This window comes from Zootoca vivipara, chromosome 8 (genome assembly GCF_965207765.1).
Source record: "Zootoca vivipara chromosome 8, rZooViv2.hap1.1, whole genome shotgun sequence".
Lineage (NCBI taxonomy): Eukaryota > Metazoa > Chordata > Lepidosauria > Squamata > Lacertidae > Zootoca > Zootoca vivipara.
The window spans coordinates 12,980,315-13,003,453 of NC_142591.1; the positions used below are offsets into that span (position 1 = coordinate 12,980,315).

The 23,139-nt window shown below is 42.5% G+C and overlaps 1 protein-coding gene and 1 long non-coding RNA gene across 2 annotated transcripts in view; one reads left to right on the top strand and one right to left on the bottom strand.

Moving 5' to 3' along the window:
* The first annotated feature begins 58 nt into the window (after positions 1-58).
* LOC148684736 (uncharacterized) lies at positions 59-22,356 on the top strand. The gene is made up of 2 exons (XR_015951329.1): positions 59-189; positions 21,690-22,356. It is a non-coding gene; the product is annotated as an uncharacterized LOC148684736 (long non-coding RNA).
* MYO10 (myosin X) overlaps positions 6,299-23,139 on the bottom strand; it is a 184,400-nt gene continuing 167,559 nt past the window's right edge. The window contains exons 29-41 of the mRNA XM_035125884.3: positions 22,012-22,105; positions 21,023-21,078; positions 20,372-20,514; positions 18,815-19,009; positions 17,841-17,998; positions 16,565-16,688; positions 15,457-15,754; positions 14,230-14,437; positions 13,300-13,436; positions 12,071-12,191; positions 9,501-9,956; positions 8,399-8,590; positions 6,299-7,360 (exon numbers count right to left, since the gene is read on the bottom strand). Of these exons, the coding sequence (XP_034981775.3) occupies positions 7,250-7,360; positions 8,399-8,590; positions 9,501-9,956; positions 12,071-12,191; positions 13,300-13,436; positions 14,230-14,437; positions 15,457-15,754; positions 16,565-16,688; positions 17,841-17,998; positions 18,815-19,009; positions 20,372-20,514; positions 21,023-21,078; positions 22,012-22,105 (2,293 nt within the window). The 3' untranslated portion in view covers positions 6,299-7,249. The remainder of the gene's footprint in view (positions 7,361-8,398; positions 8,591-9,500; positions 9,957-12,070; positions 12,192-13,299; positions 13,437-14,229; positions 14,438-15,456; positions 15,755-16,564; positions 16,689-17,840; positions 17,999-18,814; positions 19,010-20,371; positions 20,515-21,022; positions 21,079-22,011; positions 22,106-23,139) is intronic.

Below are 23,139 nucleotides of genomic sequence, written 5' to 3' on the forward strand. Positions count from 1 at the left end.
GGAGGAGAAGCTGGGCGTGGCGAGGCGGCGCGAGCGGAGTATAAATTTCTAGAGGCGTGGCGCGTGCGCAGTGGCTCAGAGCGAGTGGCGGTTTAGAATTTTCGGAGACGCTGTTGGGCGTATGGAAAAACAAAATAAAATCCGGGGACGAAGCTGCGCCTCACGCGCTGGAAAGGCGATAAGGGTGGGGTAAGTGGGGAGTGTTTTATTATTTATACCACTACTTATTTGGAAGGTACCACTTATCTGCAAGGTACCACTGTATATAAAAAATCATAATACAGGGTTGCCTTCAGATAACTTCTGAAGGTTGTACTGTATAGTTATTTACCTCCTTGGCTTGGTGGCCATGTAACTCCATACCCACCAATATTTCTCCAATGAAAATAAAGGTAAAGGTAAAGGGACCCCTGACCATTAGGTCCAGTCGTGACCGACTCTGGGGTTGCGCGCTCATCTCACATTATTGGCCGAGGGAGCCGGTGTATAGCTTCCAGGTCATGTGGCCAGCATGACAAAGCTGCTTCTGGAAAACCAGAGCAGCACACGGAAACACCGTTTACCTTCCCGCTGTAGCGGTTCCTATTTATCTACTTGCATTTTGACGTGCTTTCGAACTGCTAGGTTGGCAGGAGCTGGACCAAGCAACGGGAGCTCACCCCGTCATAGGGATTCGAACCGCCGACCTTCTGATCGGCAAGCCCTAGGCTCAGTGGTTTAACCACAGCGCCACCTGGGTCCCTCTCCAATGAAAATAGGGAAGTCCTAAGGAAAAGCGGGACATTCCGGGATCAAATCAGAAACTGGGGCGGCTTCTGTAAATCCAGGACTGTCCCTGGTTCTAAGTATTTAGTATCAGATCAGTTTTTTTAAATTTCCTTTAAAACTTCTCATAGAGGCTGTCAGGCATGATGGAGGCATGCACCATATAAGAGTTTTTCAACAAAGGTTAGTAAAAGAGAAAGGCCCCTTACCCACTGCTTGTTAAGAAGCAGGTACTGTATGAATAAATTCCCTTCTCTGTCTGATCAGTGAAGAAAAAAGGGTCCTGCAATCCACTTATTATTATTGAAGGGAATAATAAGGTGAAGGGGCAGCAGAAGGCATTTTGCCCAGGCCCTTAAACCTGGTGGTGCCACTTTTGCCCTTGAAACTGCCTCAGAAGAGTGATCTTGTTTTGCCTCTGTTAATCTAACTCTGCTTACAAGGTCAGTTATTTTATACAGCAATGATCCAAACTAAGAAAATTAGATAATGGTGGGGGTTTTTTTGTGGGGTTTTTTAATGTCATCTCAGAGTTTGTACTTCTAGGAGGAAGGGTTCCCTCATGGAGGAAGACTTTCAAATATTCAGTTGCTTCTCATAAAGCACAGGGAGCCCTAAGGAAGATGTTCTCCCAACTACTATCAGTCCCAGCCAGCTTAGCCAGTAGTCAGGAATGATGGGAATTGTCCCAAAACATATGGAAGGCACCATTGTTGCCCTTAAAGCCTCTTGGGCTATTAGTAGCATCACAACATTTATTTATTTGTTATTATTAAATGTATATACCGCCCTTCAAAAGATCTCAGGGCGGTTCACAAAATAAAATACAAGATAATACACAGTAAATAATTTAACCAAAACAACGCAAGTTTTCTTAAATGCTGTTCTTTTCCACCCTGCTTTTTTTGGGTAGAGTTATATTGTACAAAGAGTCTGTTTGTAAACTAAGAAGGCATTTGTAATAAGTCATACCTCGGTTTAAGTACGCCTCGGTTTGAGTATTTTCAGTTTAAGTACTCCGCGGACCCATCTGAAACGGATTAATCCACTTTCCATTACTTTCAATGGGAAAGTTCGCTTCAGGTTAAGTACTCCGCAGACTGTCTGGAACGGATTAATCCACTTTCCATTGTTTTCAATGGGAAAGTTCGCTTCAGGTTAAGTACAGACTTCCGGAACCAATTGTGTTTGTAAACCGAGGTACCACTGTAGCAAGAAAGCTCAGCATTTCCCAGTATGCTACTTCTCATTAGTATTTTTCTCCTCACCCTTCATGAAGGCTCAATAGAGTCTAGTTACAGGTAGGTAGCCGTGTTGGTCTGACGTAGTTGGTCTCTAAGGTGCTACTGGAAGGAATTTTTTTTTTTTTTGCTCAATAGGGTGTGTGTGAAAGCTTAATCATTTCTGTATTGGGTCTCCTTGACCTATAAAACACCTAAATTCTGAAAGTAACACAAACTCCAGAAACAATTATGGAGGCAGGATGCCAGTATGTACAGAGTTTTACACTGTCTGTCACTTCTATGGCTATCTGCCTGCTGGACAGAGGTTGTGGGTGTGTCCCAAGGTGCAATGAGCTTATGGCTTCCAAGGAATGAAGCCCTGGAGGCAAAGGTGGCAGATTTGTAAAAGTTAAGACAGGCAGAGAGGTTATTGGATGAGGCCTTCAGGGACTTATAGATGTGGCCTACTCCCAGGACAATGGCTTCCCTGCTGTCAAGGAGAATGAGGGTCTTTGGGAGAGTTAGAAGTGAGCTGTGTAGGCATGTCATGGGGGCAATAGTCAGACCCAAGGAATGGAAGAAGCTCAAAGAGTTGGGAGCTGGAGGACCCTGAGGGTCCTACAGGGATGAGAGAGGTAGAATCAGGACCCAGATAAGTGCCTGATTCTGGGGACGGGTCCTGTGGCCTGGAGGATGGAGATCAGGATCCAAGGAGTGTGGTCCCTCCAACATTAGACACTCCTACCCTAACACCTATTGCCATGAGCTGCTCCAATGCCTCTTCCTGTCAGTGAGGCACCTTCCCTTTCTGAGGTCACCGAGAGTAAGACTAATACTGGGCGAGCGCCAAGTCCACCTGTCTCTATGGAGATGACAACACTGTTGAAAACAAACCTTGTGGAGTCAACCGGCTCAAAGGAGTGCCTCTTTACTTGCCTGGTCTTGTGACTCCGGCCACTTGCTGTGCAAATATAGTTGTGTCCACCTCAGTCTTCAAAAGGAAGGTGCAGGGGCATGTCGATTGTTTTATCAATGTCTTAGCATGCACTGAACCTCTCCTGTACCTGCTGAACCATATAATCTGTATCTGAAGAAGTGTGCATGCACACAAAAGCTCATACCAAAATAAAAACTTAGTTGGTCTTTAAGGTGCTGCTGGAAGGAATTTTTTTTATTTCCCCCCCGACTACGTCAGACCAACACGGCTACCTATAATCATGTACATATAATCTGTTATTTGCCTTATGTACCAATCTGATTTGAGCATTAAAGCCTTTGGCAAAACTACAGCTGGGAGCTGAGAGTTCTACATCCAGTAGTGAGGGCTAGGGCAGTTTGAATTTCCAAGCTCACCATCATTTTGATGGGTTCTCTTTCTCTACCCCAGCCACACAGACATTCTGGAACGCTGAGCTCAGGATTAGAGGAGAAGCAGTAGAATATTCAGAACCAACAGTTACTGGCAGTTACTCAAAACTTCCTCTGTGGATTACTTATTTAGTTCATTTATATCCCATCTTTTTTCCATCGCAGAATTCAAGACAGCATGTATGGGTTCACCAGGCAGTCTCCTATTCATGTGCTGATTGATGCAGACCCTCTTAGCTTTAGTAAGATAGATTGGGTTGTACTAAAGCTGTGGAACAAATTCTGAATGTTTCCTTTGAACAGTTACTCCAAATCTTCATCTGATAAAAATGAGGACATTTTGGACTCTTTTTTTTTTAAAGTACCGGTAGTCTGAAATATCAAATCAATAAAGTACTGAAATTTTTTTAATAGACTAGTAAATTTCCAGTTCTTCCTTGGGGGTGGGTTTCCTATACTTTTTCAAGTCTCCTCAATTAGCAGTCAGACTAAACAAAATCACACTAATTAATTCCCACTCATAACCAATTTCTCACACTCCACATAAAATTCATTTCCCCGTTGTCTTGGTTTGCTCATCTCATTTCCCATCTTCTGTAGCTCCATTGTATGTATTATAAAGTATTTGAAAGTTTGTCTATCCCCAAGGCTCTGAACACTTTGTACCTGATGGTGGACTATTTGCAACTTCCTTCTATGTCTTTGGTCACATGCTGGGGGTAACCTGGGCAGACCTCTGCAAATTCAGTCACAACTTGGCATATCCTACTTTCAAAGTGAACCTAGTGGGCTGTGCAGCATCCTTTAAGATTCCTCTGTCTCTATGGAGACCAGAACCATAACATTGTGACATTAGAAGAGGCAGGATCCCTTAAAAGGCACAGCTCCTTTAGCATAGGGAGGTGTGTTCTGTGCAGATAAAGGGCTCTTGGAAAATGGAATCTTGGCTGAAAGTGGAGAGAGTTTTCAGGCTCCTTTTTTTAAAGTAATCTGAAATATCAAACCAATAAACCACTCAAAGTTTTAAATAGACTAGTAAATCTCCAGGTCTTCCTTTGCACCACATCCTGATAATGCACAACCAGCAGTACTGCATATATTGTCCTACTCTTCCCCCTAACAAAACATTAGATAGTGTCTTTGCTGAGCTTCATCTCTTGCTTTTTTTCTTCCTTTGGACAGTGCTTCCTGCCCGCCCCCTTCCAAACCAACATAAATGGGCCTCTTCACAGGTCAGGATGGAGGACTGTGATTTGGTCCAGCCTTCTGGAGGTTGTGACCTGTGGAGTTAAAGCAGGGGTCCCCAGACTAAGGCCCATGGGCCGCATACGGCCTGAAGGCCTCTTTTATCCGGCCTGCGATGACCTGCGCCGCCCGCTGCCACCAACTGCTGTTACCAACGCGGCGGCGCACTTCCGTGTCAGGAAAAAAATGCCGAAAATCGTTTGTGCGCATGGGCCTCTCCAGACCCGGAAGTGCACCAGAAATAACGTTTGCATGCTTGTGCAAACGTCATTTCCGGTGCACTTCCGGGTCGGGGGAGGTGCATGTGCACAAACGATTTTCGGCGCTTTTTTCCGACCCGGAAGCGCACCGCTGTGCCTGTAAGAGTGTGTGCGCATCGGCGCGCACTCCCCCGCCCTCTGCGCAAGTTTGGGGACCCCTGAGTTAGAGCATAGCTGCAGCACCCAAAACCTCAAACTGATTAAATCTGGCAACCGCAAGACTACAGTGGTACCTCGACTTACGAATTTAATCCGTCCCGAACGGACCTTCGTAAGTCGAAAAATTTGTAAGTCGAAGCCAATGGGATTTTTTTTTAATAAAAATCGTAAGTTGAAAAAATCCTATCCTATCTAAACCGCATCCAAAATGGCGGATGGAACTCCATTTGTAACTCGAAACATTTGTAAGTCAAGTTATTAGTAAGTCGAGGTACCACTGTACTTGCATCCACTTCTCTCCCCCTTTGCACATGCAGAAAAGGATCAATCTTAAACCCAGTAGCTTCAGCATAGGTATGACACCAATTGTTTCAGTGACAGATGCAGACACTGTTTTAAGGACAACAGTAATTGGACTGATACACAGCATGGCTACTTGGGAGATGAAATTAGACCCATCACAAGATAAGGACGAATGAATAACCTAGGACCATGGGGTTCCCCTTCCCACTGTTGCCAGATTTCTGTAGCAAGCAGGTGCATTCCCCAAGGTCCTTAAATAGGTGAAAGCCCCTATGATTAAAGAATTGCAGTGCCTTTGGGCTCCCTAGTGAAGAAGCTTTGCACTTTTCCAGACAGGTTTAAGGAGCTGTTTTCTGTCTTGGATGTTTTGCTAGTGGTTCTGACAGTGAAGGTAGAGCTATAGTTCCTTCTGAAAAATGAGTGCAGGCTGTGCTTCACGGTGCTTTTTGAACTTGAGCTTTCATGTGATTGTATCATTAGAGTTGTAGACTTTCTCCTGTTCAACTAGGTTTTGTAATAAACAGTCTTTTTTGATGCTCATTGTGGTGCACCTTGAAAAAGCAGCATATAAATACAATGCACAGAGATTTGAAGCTTCAGTGTCTGCCTTCTCTGTCTCAGTTATGAATTCAGTCTTTAAAACAATGGTTGCCCTGTAGATTAACTATATTCTGCAAATCAAACGTAATTAGAAGAATGCACTTGTAAGGGCAATGGCAGCTTGTTATTCCATAGTACATAGAGCCTATACCCCATAGGTTGTGGATAGTTTTCTCTCCTCCTCAAAACTGGCAATTTAGCCTATATACCAGTAAGAACTTTCCAGTTTTCTGCTGCCATTCAATTAGCACACAGGAAAAAATTTAGAGGGGCATGCACAACATTAAGTAAGATATATCATAATTTTTCTGTTTAATTTACTTCTTTTATAGTATGTTCTGCTTTTGGCAAGTTCCAAGTAGCATACCACAAGACTAATATTTTAAAATAAATGTTTAATATCTTAAGAAACCCAACTGTATAAACCGAAGACATATGATTGAATATTGCGCAGATAATTGCAATTCTGTATTAAGGGCAGTCTATAAATATAGTGTCTTTCAAACTACACATTATGTATAATACAGCAGAGGTACAGAAATGCAGGTGTGTTACATACAGATATAACAAAGAATGAAAAATTAGAAGAAAATACAAAAATTATGAAAAACCCCAAATTTGTTAATAAAACTGGCTTATAAAGAAACTCAACATTTGGGACAACTATAGCTCTGGACTATTAAAATGTACAGAAAGACTGTTTACACCATTGCACATTATTATTCCCTTTTACTTTTAAAATATTGTGAAACGTGGAATAAAATTAGAGTTGACCCGAGTCATATGCATGCACACATATGAAAAATAAAAAGGGGCGGGGAAAACAGCATTGCTATTAAAGTCCCTACGGGAAGCCGCCTGCAGCATTCCAACAAAGATGCTCTCTTTCCCTCCTCATGTAAGAACCAGCCGGTTAGTTAGTGCAAGAGGGCTTCAAATTAAGGAAAAGCTAATTCAAAGTGGTTTATTACAAAACACAACCCCTCTGATAATCACAAATCAATGCAAGTTGGTTTTAAAACATTTTAAGGCACTTCTCACTGCTCAGAAAGCAGTGCATTAAGTTAAGGCATACATTATGTTATCTAGAGGTAACAAAGCTTTAGAAGGCTTGAAGCATGCTAGCCAACAAGTTTATGGGACTATGCAAGTGGCTGTTATTATTTCTAAGCTCGTCGAACACCATGTGTTGAATAAAGATTCTCCTAGAATCACGGTTTTGATTGTAGCCTGAGAGCTGCCTCCAATCACCATTTTTTGAGAAACTCAACGGGTTGGCGGTGATATGTTCCAAAAGGACAGAACAGGAAGTTTCTCTTTCTGGTTTCACCTGGAGCTGCCTTGACTTCCGTGACTACTCACTGATCGAGAGGTGCTATAACGTTTTTTCACAATCATGCTGATGTAGGCTTTCATCAGTTTGGCAATGTCAACAACCTACCAAGACAATAACAATGCAAAACCAGTTAATGCACACTTCATATTTTTGAGATTTTACCTCCCGGCAGTGTGATGTGGTATAGTCTACGAAACTGTTGGTACCCTGTTTCTTTTAGATTAGCACTAATTTTATAAATTGTCACCAAAAAAATCAGCTTGGCTGTAACACAGTCTATAGTTAAACATATATTTTGTTGAAATCAGCAAGCCTTTTGGTAGTCAATGAAAACAGTATGGCAAAGGTAACTCTACCCAGCAAGCTGTAAAATTGAATGGCCAATAGTCACATCACTAGAATTTACGAAACTGTATGTCAACCTTAAAAAAATTATAACCAAATGTTGGCAGGGCTGGTAGTCTACTAAGAAAATTAGGCTAGTAATTTATTATTGTGAAAACCTATACTATTGGGTGCAATTTCTGAGGACTGTTCAGCTCTCTTTAAATAGCTAAACTAAATACAATTTGCAAATGTTTATCTTTTATTTTGAAGAAAAACTGTACACTTCCAGCCTAGACCTATACAAGATTACTTGGAGGCAAGTCTCCCTGAGATTTGCTCCCAAATAAGGTTTCAATTCTAACCCCACTTACCTGGGATTAAACCCCACTGATTTTAATAGGACTTACTTCTGAGTAGACATGAGTAGATTCAGTGGGACTCAGTATGGAACATTACTCTGGATGGAACTGTAACCCAGAGCTCAAGATCGCTGATTTGAAAACCCTACAGAACTTAACTTTTGAAGAAGAGCAAAGGTGCACACTTGCATTTCACCACCTAAGTCAAGTTTCCTGTTGCCTCAGTCCGATGCATGCTTACTTGGAAGCAAGTCCCACTGAGTTCAATGGAGCTTAATCCCAAATAAGCATGCATAGGATTGCAGGATTTTAATCCTGGTGTGAAATAGTTCAGGCAAAAGAATCATGGAAGGCTTTCTCTTTCTGAATACTGGCACAGTGGATTTAGTTTATTCATCCTGCTTATGAATGACTTATGAATGAGCAGAACTGAATGACTAGCTCCTTTCTTACCTCAAGTGTTCCAAAAAGCAGCTCTCTCTCATCCACAACAATCTTGTAGACATTAGCGAGGGGAGCACCAAAGGAGAGGATGTGCTCATACTGAAATATTTCTAAAGGCCTTCCCTCTCCGCGTTTGTAGACAGAAACTGCATCAGCACTAACACCCAACCAAAGTTCTTGAGGGAAGCCCCCTTCTTTACACTGGGGAAAAAATAATGTCAAGGTGAATGGTAGAAAACAGAAATGATGATTCTAAAAATGCAATTTAAAATTATACATTTTTATAGTATTTCTTTTAGCATAAAATGCCCTTTTCTCATTGACCATGTTTAGTGAGGTAGATTATTCTGGAGTAATCTGGATGAGGCTATGCAATTATTTCCATTGTCAGAGGAGAGATCTGAACTTGTTTCAAATGACTAAATTAAACACACTCAACTTTGGGTCACAACTGGTTTAGAAAGGATGTGCAATGAACTCTTGCATACTATGCTCCTCTTATGATTTCCTATATCTGTACATATGAAGTCTGATTCCTTGCACAGACAAATCTAAGCCTAAATCACTTCGGACATTTAGCTTCTAATGTTAATCCACAAAAGACAACTGTGTGGGGAAATGCAGCCCTTAAGATGGGTAGTAGCTGAGCGGATGCGTTAGCTGTTCCTCAGATTTATACACACACTAATGTTTTACTGTTCGGTTTCCTGGCCTCTTAAGCACAGCAGCCATTGCCAATTCCTCGGTGTAAAATGGATAATTGGGATGTGGGTGCAGATTAAAGTAGTGTCTGATAATGTCGCAAATGCTCAGTTCCTTAAAGCAGGGGAAGAGCTGATGTCCTGAGGCAGAAGGGGGATTTGGGTGTGTGCATGCTCACAGGTGAAATTCCACAGCCTTGACCCTTTTCTCAGGTTCTAATCAAAGCCCACGTACCCTCACCTGTAAAACATTCAGCAGGAGAAGGCAGACAAATTTGCAAACCCATAGAATGTGACCATACAAGATGTTTTGCTGTGTGTTATACTACAAATTGTTTAGCTGTAGGTTTTTTTTTTTTAGTCTTATTATTTTGCTTTCAGCAACGCCTGTGCAATTTTGGACAACTCACCTCTACGTCAAAGAGTGTGGACCCATAGCCAGGCCACTCCTTAATCAAAGTCATGTACTTGATCATTGCTTGCTCTTGGTTCATTCCTTGCAGTTTTTTCCATTTATCAATCACATTAGTCCTGGCTGCGAAGATTTCTTCTTTGACCCACATATCAAGCATCTGATCCTCTTCCATCTTCTGCCTGCTGATGGAACTGCTGCGGAAACTCCTCCTGAGGGTTCCTTCTAGAAAATTGGCCCGCTTCCTCTCTATTCTCTCCGCAGCTGTAAATGTTTTAGTGGACTGGATAATACGGGACGTGAGCCTCTGCAGTGGGTAGACTTCTTCCATTTCTGGCATAGTGATATTGGATGAAGTGTAGTCTCCTTGTAGGTATTGGAGCCGCAAGGCAGCAAGGACCTGGAGGGCTTCTTCAGGAGCTGGATAATGTCCTCTAATCACTGCTTCGTGTGCCTAATGGAAAAAAGGAAAACGATGTTTACAGGCATGCAGCAGAACATTCTGAATCCTAAATTTGCTGCTGTATCATAGTGGTAATAAAACTGAACTGTGCACCAAGAAGGCTCTAGTTTCAATCTTGTTTCACCCATAATCTCACTAGGTGGCCTTGGTCAAGCCACTACCTCTCAGCCTCAGTATTCCCTCCACACACAAAAAAAAATCCAGAACAAGGAAGGTAATATTTGCCTTACAGAGCTTTTGTAAAGATTAAAACAAAGTAACATATGTGAGTGCTTTGCAGGCTTTTAAGTACGGTAGTACAGTGAAACCTCAGTTGTTTAATGCTTCGGAAGCCGAACAATTCGGAACCCGAACGCCAACAACCCGGAAGTGAATGCTTCCATTTTCGAATGATTTTTGGAAGACAAGCTGCTTCCTTGGCACATTTTTCATTTTTTCCCATTGTCTTTGCAGCCAGCCCATTGATCCTCAGTTTTCGAACTTTTCAGAAGACGAACAGTCTTCCAGAATGGATTAAGGTCGAATTAAGATTCCACTGTGTACAAGTATTATTTATGTACATTATTAATATGTTTTTGCTCCTTGAAAAAGCACAAATAAATAACTCCCACAGGAAATATATATGAACAAGCTTCTTCCACTGGGGTACCTTTGGCAAAGCATAGAGGTAAAGGTAAAGGGACCCCTGGCCGTTAGGTCCAGTCGCGAATGACTCTGGGGTTGTGGCGCTCATCTCGCTTTATTGGCCGAGGGAGCCGGTGTACAGCTTCCAGGTCATGTGGCCAGCATGACACAGCCGCTTCTGGCGAACCAGAGCAGCACACAGAAACGCTGTTTACCTTCCCACCGGAGCGGTACCTATTTATCTACTTGCACTTGACGTGCTTTTGAACTGCTAGGTTGGCAGGAGCAGGGACCGAGCAACGGGAGCTCACCCTGTCACAGGGATTCGAACCACTGACCTTCCGATCGGCAAGCCCTAGGCTCCCCAGCATCCCATTGGCAAAGCATAAAGAGTGCTTAAATGAAGAGAACCACCAGAGGGCACCCCAGGCATCTTCTCCAGAGAACGAACTTCCTTATAAATACTTGCAAGCCTAAAGTTGGCTTTGGTATTGTTGCATTATAAAGGGTTAAGTATCATTTATTTGACTATAAGTACATGTGCAATTGTTTGATACAGATGTGACAAAGGAAAATGAATAAAACTCAAATGACAAAAAAGTTGCAGGCATAATTGCAAAAGAATCAGCCTGCCAAGTTTTATAGGTAATGCAAGGCTTCTGGGGGAAATTGTTTCTAATCCATGAATGTTTCATGAAATAAAAACATTTTTACTTTAGGTTCTGATGGTGCTTCGCTGTTCTCAACTTTATATGGCAGGACTCCTGTGAGGTTGTTTGGATATAACTCCTCCAGAAGATACAGTGACAGGGAAAGTGATATAGCTATTTGCTACAAGTAATTCTCATGAACAATTACAAAATGCATGGAACATATATACCCATTTTACTGATGGACAAATGACGTGGGATATAGGGGACAATACAGTACATTAACTATGGAAGATGCAGTGATAGCATTGAAAGGGTATTAGACAAATCTGTGAGGATAAAGGCTATCAATAGCTACTAGTCATGATGGCTATATGCTGCCTCCAGCATCAGAGGCACCATGCCTCCAAATATCAGTTGCACAGCAACAATGGCAGGAGAACAGGGCCTCTGCTCCTATGCCCTGCTTGTGGGCATCCCACGGGCATCTGATTGGCTGCTGTGGGTAAATGGACACTGAACAAGATCAGATGCAGCAGGGCTCTCAATTTCTAGTGATGTAACAATCGCGGCTTGCAAAACATGGCTGAGGAAGTCAGGAATGAGCACTACCAGGCTCACCTCTCTCCTTGCTGATCTGTCTCAATCCAGGTCCATTTAAACCAGGAGATCCTTGTTACATCAGGTAGATGTCAATCACAGCAGCTTGCCTCTTTGATTTGAATGGAGTCCCTCTCCCTGTGTGTGTGTGTGTGTGTGTGTGTGTGTGTGTGTGTGTGTGTGACATCACTTACTCTTCCCCCAAGTAACAACCTTATTTCCTCTCCGTACCTGCTCAAACATGAATGCAAATTCCACACTATCTTTTGGCACATGCTCAGTGTCCAGGAAGCAGTAGAGCTTGAAGTAAAATTTCCATGCTGTATTCTCTCCTTCTGGAGCAGCACCAAGCCTGGGAAAACACAAATACTTGGCAGTTTGAGTACAAATAATCAAATATAAACTGACAATAAAATTTAAAAGCTGTATTTAAGATGAGAGTTGAAACTTTTGCTATGTGGAACATGTGGATTTGGTAATCAGAATCTTAATCTATGGCTCGAATATCAACTTCCATGAACATGACTTTATACATTCAGCAAAATCAAATAGTCAAATGTTACTGATATACCAGCCAAAGAACTGCATTTTGCAAAAATAAATAAAAGAATTGGGAGGATAAGGGAGCGTCTGCTGGGGCCAAAGGATGTATAGGAGGGCACTGTGCTGCCCATGGGTATCATTGTTGGGGGTGCCAACTCTAATGCTATTTTTCCATCTGTAAGCAGGTTTTTGTTTCTTTAATAAGCCTATGGCATCTAGCATTACAGAGCTGGCTCAGAGCAACTGGTGGTCAAGTGAGCAAGATCATGGATTGCTGTCTCACAGTTGAGGTCCTAACCAGGATAATACAAGGAATCAAAACCCACAGAATAAATTTGATTCATGGGTAAAACCTTTAGCTGAAGCAAATAATGAAGTAGGTTTAAAACCTGGTCCACCAGCCCGTTAATAAAACAGGACCGCTACCGGTAGAGAAATGGGAAGGAGAAAGTATGTATTGGGGAAGCTCTTTCTACTATTTGCCACAACTGCAGTAAGCAGCTTTGCACCAATATCAGTTTCAGCAGCAGTGTTAGGAGACTGGTGCACAGATGAGCTTTAAGCTGCCACTGAGATGCTGGGAAAACTACCTGTGCAAATGCATTGTGACTAGTTCCTTTGTTAGAGACGTACCAATTGTGGAAAATTCTAAAGAAGAAAAGGCTTGGACTGAAGACAAAGTCCAAGGGGGGAGGGTTGCAGGTGGTAAGGCACGAGAGAGGAAATTTTAGGACAGCACAACACAAGTACCACAATGAATAGTGATGAAATCATTCCCAGGCTTACAAGCATTTCATTAATCCCTCTTTACAGGAGAGGGCAGTGGATGGGGAGATGCCATTGATTCACAAAAGGGAAATTTAAAAGGCTGTGGTTAGGGCTTTTAATTGCTTACTTATTAGGAGAGGCACACTCACTTTTCAAACTTTGCCAAGACATCAGCCACAACGGTCCTGCTTTCAATGGCTTTATCTGTAGTTCCATTGTATTCAAACAAGGCAAACATATTTCTGCTGTCTTCCATGGCCAGACCCCGAATTAACTTTTCAACAACCTAGTAGACAAAAAAAACAAAAACGAGACAAAGAATGTTAGACCATAAAAGGTAAAAGCATCAATTAGCCACGCTGAAGGCTAAGGTACAAATTATGTTCAAAAGCATACCAACATCTATTTTTTTATTAGTTTTCCTCCAGGTTCTTTCTTGATAAAGCATTTCCAGATTATAGACTTCAATAACTATTGGAAGATACACATATAGTACAGATTGACTATTCTACTTAAGAATGTCCAACAACTGGTATTACTGCGAAGTTTCTGTTCTTCAACTAAAAGTAGCCAAGCATAATCATAAAACCAAATAGTAATATCAGCAAAAGCATAGACAGAACTACATCCAACCCAAAGCAAATTACTGTTACATCTCCTATACCACATTTCTCTCTCATACTGTTCCTCATATTTGGAATAGTTTGTCCTGCACTGTGATTTGCATGTCTGAACAAATCAAAACTATTAGGGTCTCCTAATACGTTTCTACACAATGAAAAATAGGCAACATTCATAAACACTGCGTTTTAGCCAGAGTAGATCCGCTGAAATTAATAAACATTACTAAGTTGGGCCCATTAATTTCAAAAGATCTCTTGAGTAAAATGTCATTGCCTACCACCCTATATGCTTCTGCATCTCAGAAGTTGGATCACTGACTAAAATTGTATGGTTATTACTAAGTCACACAAATCTTTAAATTAGAGTTCAATAGGCCACAAACACACTACACAAAATGGCGGACCCTCCACACCCTGAAGCTCAACCCAGGCAATCTAGTCCAAGCCTCATCTTACCTCGCCAGCAGTGGTGTGGGAGTTTATGGTGATCTTACAGGATCCCCCACCATGACAGTAGACCGTGGATGTCATCTCTTGTCTGTTGATCAAGGCTTCAATTTCATCCCGGGATGGCACAAATTCTCTGCCTTTGGTTTTTTTCAGTGATTCATAAATGAAGAGGGCATACTTCTCCATTTCTGTGCCTGGAAACTGGTCACGCACCCTGTGTGGGGAAACGCTGAGATTTAATTGCTCCATGTTTTGTTTTCTTGAATGTGGTGATTTGAAAAGCATTTTAAGAGGCAGTGGTGGGAGCATTCAGCCCAAGCAACTGAACTACTTTTGGAACTCAAACAGACTTCCGGAACGGATTGTTTAAAAACCGAGGTACCACTGTATATCAAAAGGCTCCACCACCACCCCATGAATAGATCATTCTCACAAGCAAGATGGTTGCATAGAAAGCTTGACATTTGCAGGCATGTTGATGGTGCATAACTGCACCCTATCTCTGCCTTGTCCTGTTCCATCCTCCCGGAGTCACAGTTCTTCTTTCCCTCAAGCTCTGGGCAGGAGACTGCATATGACTCTTGGCTTGGTTACATTTCTCTCATCTGGGGTCTTTTCAGTCCAGCTCTTCTCTGCACTGAGTCCTGGCTCAGCTGGCCTCAGATTTGGCCCAGTGTTCCAATCTTGGGAGATATAGCCTCTCCTCTCTGCTTCCATCTCTTGTTTCCTTTGAGTCACTTTCTTGCTTTGCACTTTCATTCTCCCTCTCTCTGCCCTACCTGCCCTCACATTGTATCCCGGCCATTTCCTTATGTGGTGTGGCTCCCTGAGGTCCAGCCAGTCCTACAGCTGTCTCCCATCATCTCCTCCAAGATGCATTAGTTTCCAGTGTTTGCTTGATGGGCCAATGGCAGACATTCCTGACATCTGTGGAACCTGCTGAGCCCTGTTCTTACTCCCAACTCTAAGGGTGATTGGGGATCTGTCCCTGTCCCAACACACCTCTCTCCAAGATACGAAAGTGAGCCCAACATGAACTCTCAGGCAAGCCGTATACCCAGTTCAACGGCACACCACATGACCACCTTTCTCTCCAAGGTCAGCTCCTGCAGATCACCCCACTCAGTTAGCTCTATGGGTCAAATAAAATAAGCTGTGGAAGTTTCCTACCCTTGTGCCTTCAAACTATTGCATGGCACACCATTGTGTGCAATCATCCATAGCTCTGCTTACCTTTTTAGGTGGAACTTCAGGTATCTGAGAATCCCGCGGCTTGGCAGAAACATGCAGCTCATGCAAGTGAGGATCTGCCAGCTGTACAGATTGCCAACGCTCCCGGGATTAGGCATTTTGCTGGTCTGCTTGATCAGCTGGCAGTAGAGCTCATCGCGCAAAGGCCGTAAATCATGTCCTGTCTGCAGAATACCCTGAATAATAGGAATGGGGTCTGACACGGACTCAAGTTGCTGCAAAGAATTAAATATCTTGATAGCTTCATCCTGGAGGGTGGTGTAGCCTTTGTCTTTCAGCACTAGAAAACAGAACATGGAAGTACATCTCGCTGCTCAGATATCAAACATTGTAATTCACATGGGGCAATCATCTGAAACCGTATGTCTCAACAAGTGTGTTTACAAAGTTCCAGTTTTCTTCTTATACTGGAACAATTAAGATACATAGTTTGCATAGATGTCCTAATGTCTGCCCTTATTCTTTTTTTCCTCCTTTCTTTGAATTGGGTTATTTTGTCAAGTATTTGGGTATCAATGGTTTTGCATCAAATAATTTATTTTTAAAAGTTCTCTGCAGTATCATTTACTGTTGCTTGTTTTTTTTTTATTCTGAAGCTGCAATAACTGTTTTAAGATTTTGTCAATGTTTTATTTGTATACTTCTAAGGTTTAAATTTTTTTAGTGATCTGGCCAGAGAGGTATACAAATCATCTGCAGCTAAGCTAGGAGAGCGCTAGCTTCCTCATCACCTTAGTCAAAAAACCTTTCCTTGTGAAGTGTATGAATGAACCAGCCCCATGCAGTTGGGTTCCAATGTCTATTTCCCTCTTGGTTTCACATTGCCCTTTCCTGCTTAGAATACTTATGGTGAAGGAGAATGGGGAAGAGGTACAGAAACCAGGAGAATGATTAGGAGTAATGAGGTGGGAACTGCACTTGGCAGTCCCTGGCAACCTCTATTGTTTAAATATAGCAGCAAACTGATGAGAAGATTACTGTTAAGGTGATGAGAGAAGGAGCCAAGGCATCTCATCTTCATGAAAGTGTCTCAAGGCAAAGGTGGTTTTGCAGAGGGAAGGGAATGGGATTGAGTGTCCGAAGAACTTACCGTTCAGGTTGATGTCCCCATATGGAAGTGGCAATAGTGGAGAATGCAGTGGGTGTTGTGTATAGCGAAGAATCGGGTTCCTCTTATAGATCTGTTCTACAACTTCGGGGTTCAGGCAGTTCTCCTGTGTAAGTGGCAAGATTATTCACAGGCCGAGGGTGAAAAACGAGCCTCTACTGAATGCTTGTGAAAGGTCAGCAGCTCAAAAGGGAAATGGTTCTACCAAAAAGAGCTGACTTGTTTTGGACCAGAATATAAACTTCAGGAAAAAGCACACCACCCGTCCACCCATGACCATTTAAGTATTTTTAGATACCGGTATTAATAATGCTTTTAAATGTGTTAATTTTAATTTTGCCCTGAGCTCCTCTGGGATGAAACGGAGGATGAACATTAGGAAAAAATAACAGCCATCACCACCCATTTAGAAGATAAAATAAACACTGTGCACCCTAAAAATCACAATAAAATACATAAGAATGGAGAGCTAAAAAAACCAAACCAGAGTAACATTAAAACATTAAAACATTTGTAGCAGCACAGTGCAAAGCTAAGAGTTTCCAATAGCATAGCAAAATAGGAACATCTTGACCAGTTAATTGCGTAGAGGCTGAAAATAAGTCTACTGAGCTTCCCAACAAAGGCCATTCCACATCCTTGAGGCTGCTACTGAGAAGGCCTCGTCGCAACTGTGCTTGTTAAGGCTGCTGCCTGATATCATGGGCCCAATTCACAAACAGAACAGAATGAAACAAACTCTCGATTTTTGTTGTATTTCCGAGTCCTAAACATGCAGAGCAGCATGAGGACCTCTTGGTGGTAGTACAAGAACAATGTCACTACCATTGTCATATTCCTCCTCCTCTACAAGTGGGAACTGCGACAAAATGTTGCAGTGTGGAATGCACTTGTTCAAGGTTTCAGCCAGTCAGCTATAGCTCTTTCAGGATATACCACCCTACCAGTTCTTGTTTGGCCTCCCCCTGCCCCAACAGTCAGGGCCGGCCCTACGGCAAGGCTGGGTGGTGCCGGGCCGCCAGGGGGGGGGGGTGCCGTGCTGCGCCCGCCAGACAGCCGCGCCGGGAAATGGGGGGGGGCGCCGGAGGAATCTTCGCACCAGGGCGCCAATCCTCATTGGAGTTCCCCCCACAGCACTTAATGAGCTTCTTCAAACAGCTGCCTCAGTTTTGGAACATTTAACAATTCTCTTTATGAGTGGAAAATAATATAGCTGATTGTCTTCTCGAAGCGTATTTTTCCAAGACCATGACCCTACCTTAATGTCTTGAATAAGCTGCTGGGTGGGCGTGTCTATGGGTGCTTTTGTGTCTATCACATTCTGGATAGCACTTGACCAGCGGGTGGCTTCGTTGAGAAGCTTGGTATAGAGGCGGTAGCAGTGCTTGCGCCCGTACACGGTCACATTCCAATAACCTGAGGCAAGAGTAAATAAGAAAACACCTTGTTAATCTGATTTACTCCAACTATTAATAGGCATGTGGTGAAGGTGAGCTGTCAAAAATCATAACAGTGACGGTGGGTGACTCAAAGGAGTGCAGTTCGTAAGTCTGATCTGCAGATTTGCGTTAATGTTTATAGTACAGTGGTACCTCGTTTTGAGTCCTCGATTCGTTCCAGAGCCCCGGACGCTTGATGAAAGGGACGCTCGACAAAGCACCGCTCTGCGCATGTGCGTGGAGTGATTTTGCACTTCTGCGCAGATGCGAGCGGCAAACCCGTAAGTAACCCGTTCCAGTACTTCCGGGTTTGCTGCAGACATTCCACGAAATGGATGCTAAATGGGGCAGATTCAGAACGAGGTACCACTGTATACTGCTTTCTTGAAGCAACCTGATATACTGTATCCTGTCTTACTTAACATGGTGCAGATCAAAACAGTGCAAAGGCCGGTTCTCTACATCTCTGAAGTGTGTGCAAATTAAAACCACTTTGGGGAAGAATGCTAGCTCCAAAACAGTACACTAGTGGCCCAAATTGTGGAAACCTTTTTGGAAAAGTGTATTTTTGAGGTTTGATGGCTCATAGCACCACTTTTTTTTGGAGTAATACCATAAAATTATATATACTAGTGTATATGGGAGGCTTAAGAACACACTTTTTGTTATTTTGCCTAACACTTTAAATTGAAATCTGTTTCAAACCCCAAAGTATTTTAGCAGATTTTTAATATGATTATCAATGGCCACATCACTTGAATATAGCGGAAGAGCTCCTGCTGAAATTAGTTACCTGTTTCTTTAAAGATTTTCTCATCCGGGGGCACCACAGAGCAGAGGCTGTTCAAGACCAAGGTGCCCAGTTTGAGGGCATTCTTTTCGGAGCTTTTGTAATAATCCAATGAGTTGTGTGTGAGGACAAACCACCGCTTCTTCAACTTCAACAAAGTCATCTTTGGGCTGTTCTTAACCTCCTTATGTAACCATCCTAGTTTAGAGAAAAAACATTTCCTGAATATTGATGCTCTTCTAGAGCTGCTCTCAACTTTTGGCTGCTAGTCACTTTCTCAAAACATATTTTCAAAAACCCCTGCTATTTACAACACATAAAACAATAAAACAGCATTTACTGAGTTCTTCTCAGAAGGCTGTTTTGATGTAGGACTTAATAACCGTTCTTAAGTCAAGATGAAGATGAAGCCAAAATGTTTCTCTTTGAATAGCACATCTGGGCAGGATATCATCAGGTCTAATACATGTAGGCATATCACGTATTAACACCTAAGCCATGTACAATGGGGTTCAGTGGAGAATGGATTTTGTTTTGTGAGTGTGAGTTGGGTGTGTACTACCGTAAATCATTCCTCCATTCTTCCCCCTCAGGGGAGAAGGAAAAAATGGCATAGGTTGGCTGGCAATTTTTAAACTTTTAAGAAAAGAACCCCCCCCCCCAAAAAAAACACCTTCCAAACCCTCTGGCATTTTTACCATGATAGCAGCTACCAGTTTTTTAGGGGGGAAGTACTAGGGATTTTTTTTAAGCTGACATTCCACAATGCCAAATCCCTTTCTCTGAAGCAACTCAGAAACTATTTAGTCCTCACAGTTACCCTGAAACTGCACCTTCCCCTCTCAGGGAAGGAGAGGGCAATGATAAATGCCTCCCCAACATTTGGGTGAACTAACTACTTTGTTATTGTTCAATCCACCCTCTGTGTTAATATAAAACAAACAGAGAATACCCAGCTCTAAAATCCTCCCTGTGCTTTAGAATGAATCCTTTCCAATGCAACCCAATGTCACAAGCTTTGACAGGAGATATCAGTGACACTAGTGGACCTACCTCAATCAACTCTTAAGAAGCTTCTCCACCCAACTCTGCTGTTATAGCCTTTTCAGATTTCCCCCCAACCTCCTATAGCAGCCATAGGCAAACTCTGGCCCTCCAGATGTTTGTGACTACAAGTCCCATCAGCCCTAGCTAACGGGATCAGTGGTCAGTGATGATGGGACTTGTAGTCCCAAACATCTGGAGGGCCAGAGTTTGCCTATGCCTGTCCTATAGCCTTGCATCATCATAAATAAACTAAAAGTTGCCTGACTGGTACGGATGAGGAGAGGCAACAGACCACATCACATAGCAATATTGTGGCTATTATAACAAGGAGCTGCTTCTCATTATGGCATCGTAACTGCTCTGGACATAAAAGACAACTGCAAACATCCATGCTTTGGCTTTTTGACTTAAGATGTACTGCTTAAATATTATTAGCAAATACTTTGGGCGCCAGAGTTTAGCAAGAAAAACACCCCATTTTGCAGGGGGATTTCATCTGAAAGATGCTCCTACCTCTCACTATGAACTCTTGTCCCTCTACTCGAGTGTCCCCTTTGGATCTCTGCAGCAGGGTGATCCAGTGATGCATCTCCTCTGGAGTGTCGGCGTTGCAGTGGAGAACACGATTAGCGGTGATGATCACAAATGAATTGGGGCTACACAGGGAAAACAAATAAAGCAAAAAAGGCCTGTATAGTAAACATGGATACTATTTGGGACCATAACAAAGTGAGTCTGACTCATACAAAGCAATTCTCTTTTGTTTGTACTGTATATTTAAGCAAATGCTGATTCACTTTATTATTCAACTTTGACTGACTTGTTTTTTAAACCTTGACATTTGACAGCTTGGCACAATCCCCACAATTTCAAAACTACAGCCAAACTTGTTTCTGCTTCCACCTTACTCAGGTCCATCTCAGTGAGAATTGGCTCAAACCTTTGCTGGTTTATTTCAAAGATTAACATGAAGACACAGGTTCTGAACATAAAACAGAGATGCTTGACCCATTAGCAAAATAGAGTGGTTGAATTAAGAACTGTTCTACCTTTCTTTTCTTCTTTAATTTCTCAAGTTGATAGTCTCGCAGAAAAAACATGTCCCGTTTCAGAACAAAGGGCTGAACAAAAATTAAGATTTCTGAAAGTGGAACTTGGTCTTACCGATCTGGATTGTCAGATGCACAGACGGAATCGATCAATCCCACATCCAGTGTGCCCTACATAAAAAGTGAAAATGAACATTGTGTTGTCGTGGATGGTAACACAAACTGTGATGATGATAATACATGATTTAGAGAATGAGGGTTAGTGGTTTGAATTCAGTAATAAGAGGTAGTGAAAAACATCAGTTGCTTTTGAGCAAGTTGAACAAAAACTCTTGATAAGGCTTTATTTTATACTGGCACTACTGCAAGGGATAAAATGCTTTGCAGGCATGAACAGAAAAATGTTTAAACCCAGCCTGTATGCTCATCAGTATTTTACTGTAATTGCAGCAATCTCACTTGGTGTACATTTGGTTTCCAATAGTGCACAAAATAGAACAATATATATTAACAGTTATTTAAAACTTGACTAATCGAAGCAAGCAATAGAGCAGAAGAAGAAAACCAATCAGCAGTTTCTGATTTACTTCAAATGCCAAGGAGAACATAATTCAACCTACTTTGCACAACATCGTAACATTTCACCACTCCATAGGTGGGACACTGTTGCAATGCACACAAGTTCTGATTATTGTCAGCGGCTGACAAGACCCACTGCCGTGTGATGCATGAAAGGGTCTTCTCTGTTGCAGCACCCTGACTCGAGAATGCTCTTTCTTTAGGTGGTGGAGACTGTCGGCAAGTAAATACAATCCGACTTTGCCAAGTACACAGGAAAAAGGGAATCTTTCTACATTGACTGGCGGCAGCGTGCCAGGGTTTCAGAAAGGAGTTTTCCCTAGCCCTGCCTGGAGATTCCAGAAGCTAAATCTTGCACTTTCTGCATATGATCTACCACTGATCTACGTGTAGTGGCAGGACTGATCCAACAACTAGGCCACTTCTGTCCTGGAAAAAATGGAGCAGTGGATCCACCAACCATATTGCTGTAACAGTATTTGCAACATTCTGAGGCTGATTGTGTACCACCCCAGCCTTCCTTACCACGGCATTCTGTGGGTTTGCTTGCTCATCGTGCATTTCCCTGATTTCCTGTTCTGTGGAAGCGTGGACTTGACTCAAGACACTGAACCATTGACTGAAGGAACAGAAAACGCAGAAAAAAGGAGATCAGTAAGATATTCTCATTCAGGAGGATTGTCTTTCCTACTGTCTTGAAATGAAACAATTGTCTGATCTGTTTAATTTTCCTTGGAAGGATATTCACATTCCCCACATTCTAGATAAAGCCAAGAGGCATCCCACTCCCTCCCTACCGCAGTTAATGAGCTCCTAAAACAATTAACTATTGTCTATAAATACAAAATAAATTTGTTTCGAGAATCTGAATCCACTAATCTTCATTCTCCAATTTGTGTGCCATTATGTCACTATAGTGGTACCTTGGTTTAAGAACAGCTTAGTTTATGAACAACTTTGATTAAGAACGCTGCAAACCCAGAAGTAGGTGTTTTGGTTTGTGACCTTTGCCTTGGAATAAGAACATGTTCCGCTTCCTGTTGAGTGTGTTCCATTTGTAAATTGAGTCCCCCGCTGCTATGGGAAAGCACGCCTTGGTTGAAGAACGCTTTGGTTTAAGAACAGACTTCTGGAACGGATTAAGTACGTAAACCAAGGTACCACTGTATTAATATTTACCATTATGACAAGATGAAACTTTTTTTATTCAAAAGAAGGAATGAAGAATTATTTACAGCTGCTTTGTTAACATCTTCCTTCAACTGATCAAACAATTCTCTTTTAAAATCTAACAACAAATCGTACAATTTATAGCTTATACTGTATTCTCTTGCAACTAATGCAGAATGTGGCAGCTAGACTGGTGACTGGGAGCGACTGCCAAGACCACATAACACCGGTCTTGAAAGATCTACATTGGCTCCCAGTACGTTTCCGAGCACAATTCAAAGTGTTGGTGCTGACCTTTAAAGCCTTAAACGGCCTCGGTCCAGTATACCTGAAGGAGCAGCTCCACCCCCATTGTTCACCCCGGAGACTGAGGTCCAGCTCTGAGGGCCTTCTGATGGTTCCCTCACTGCGAGAAGCCAAGTTACAGGGAACCAGGCAGAGAGCCTTCTCAGTAGTGGCGCCCACCCTGTGGAACGCCCTCCC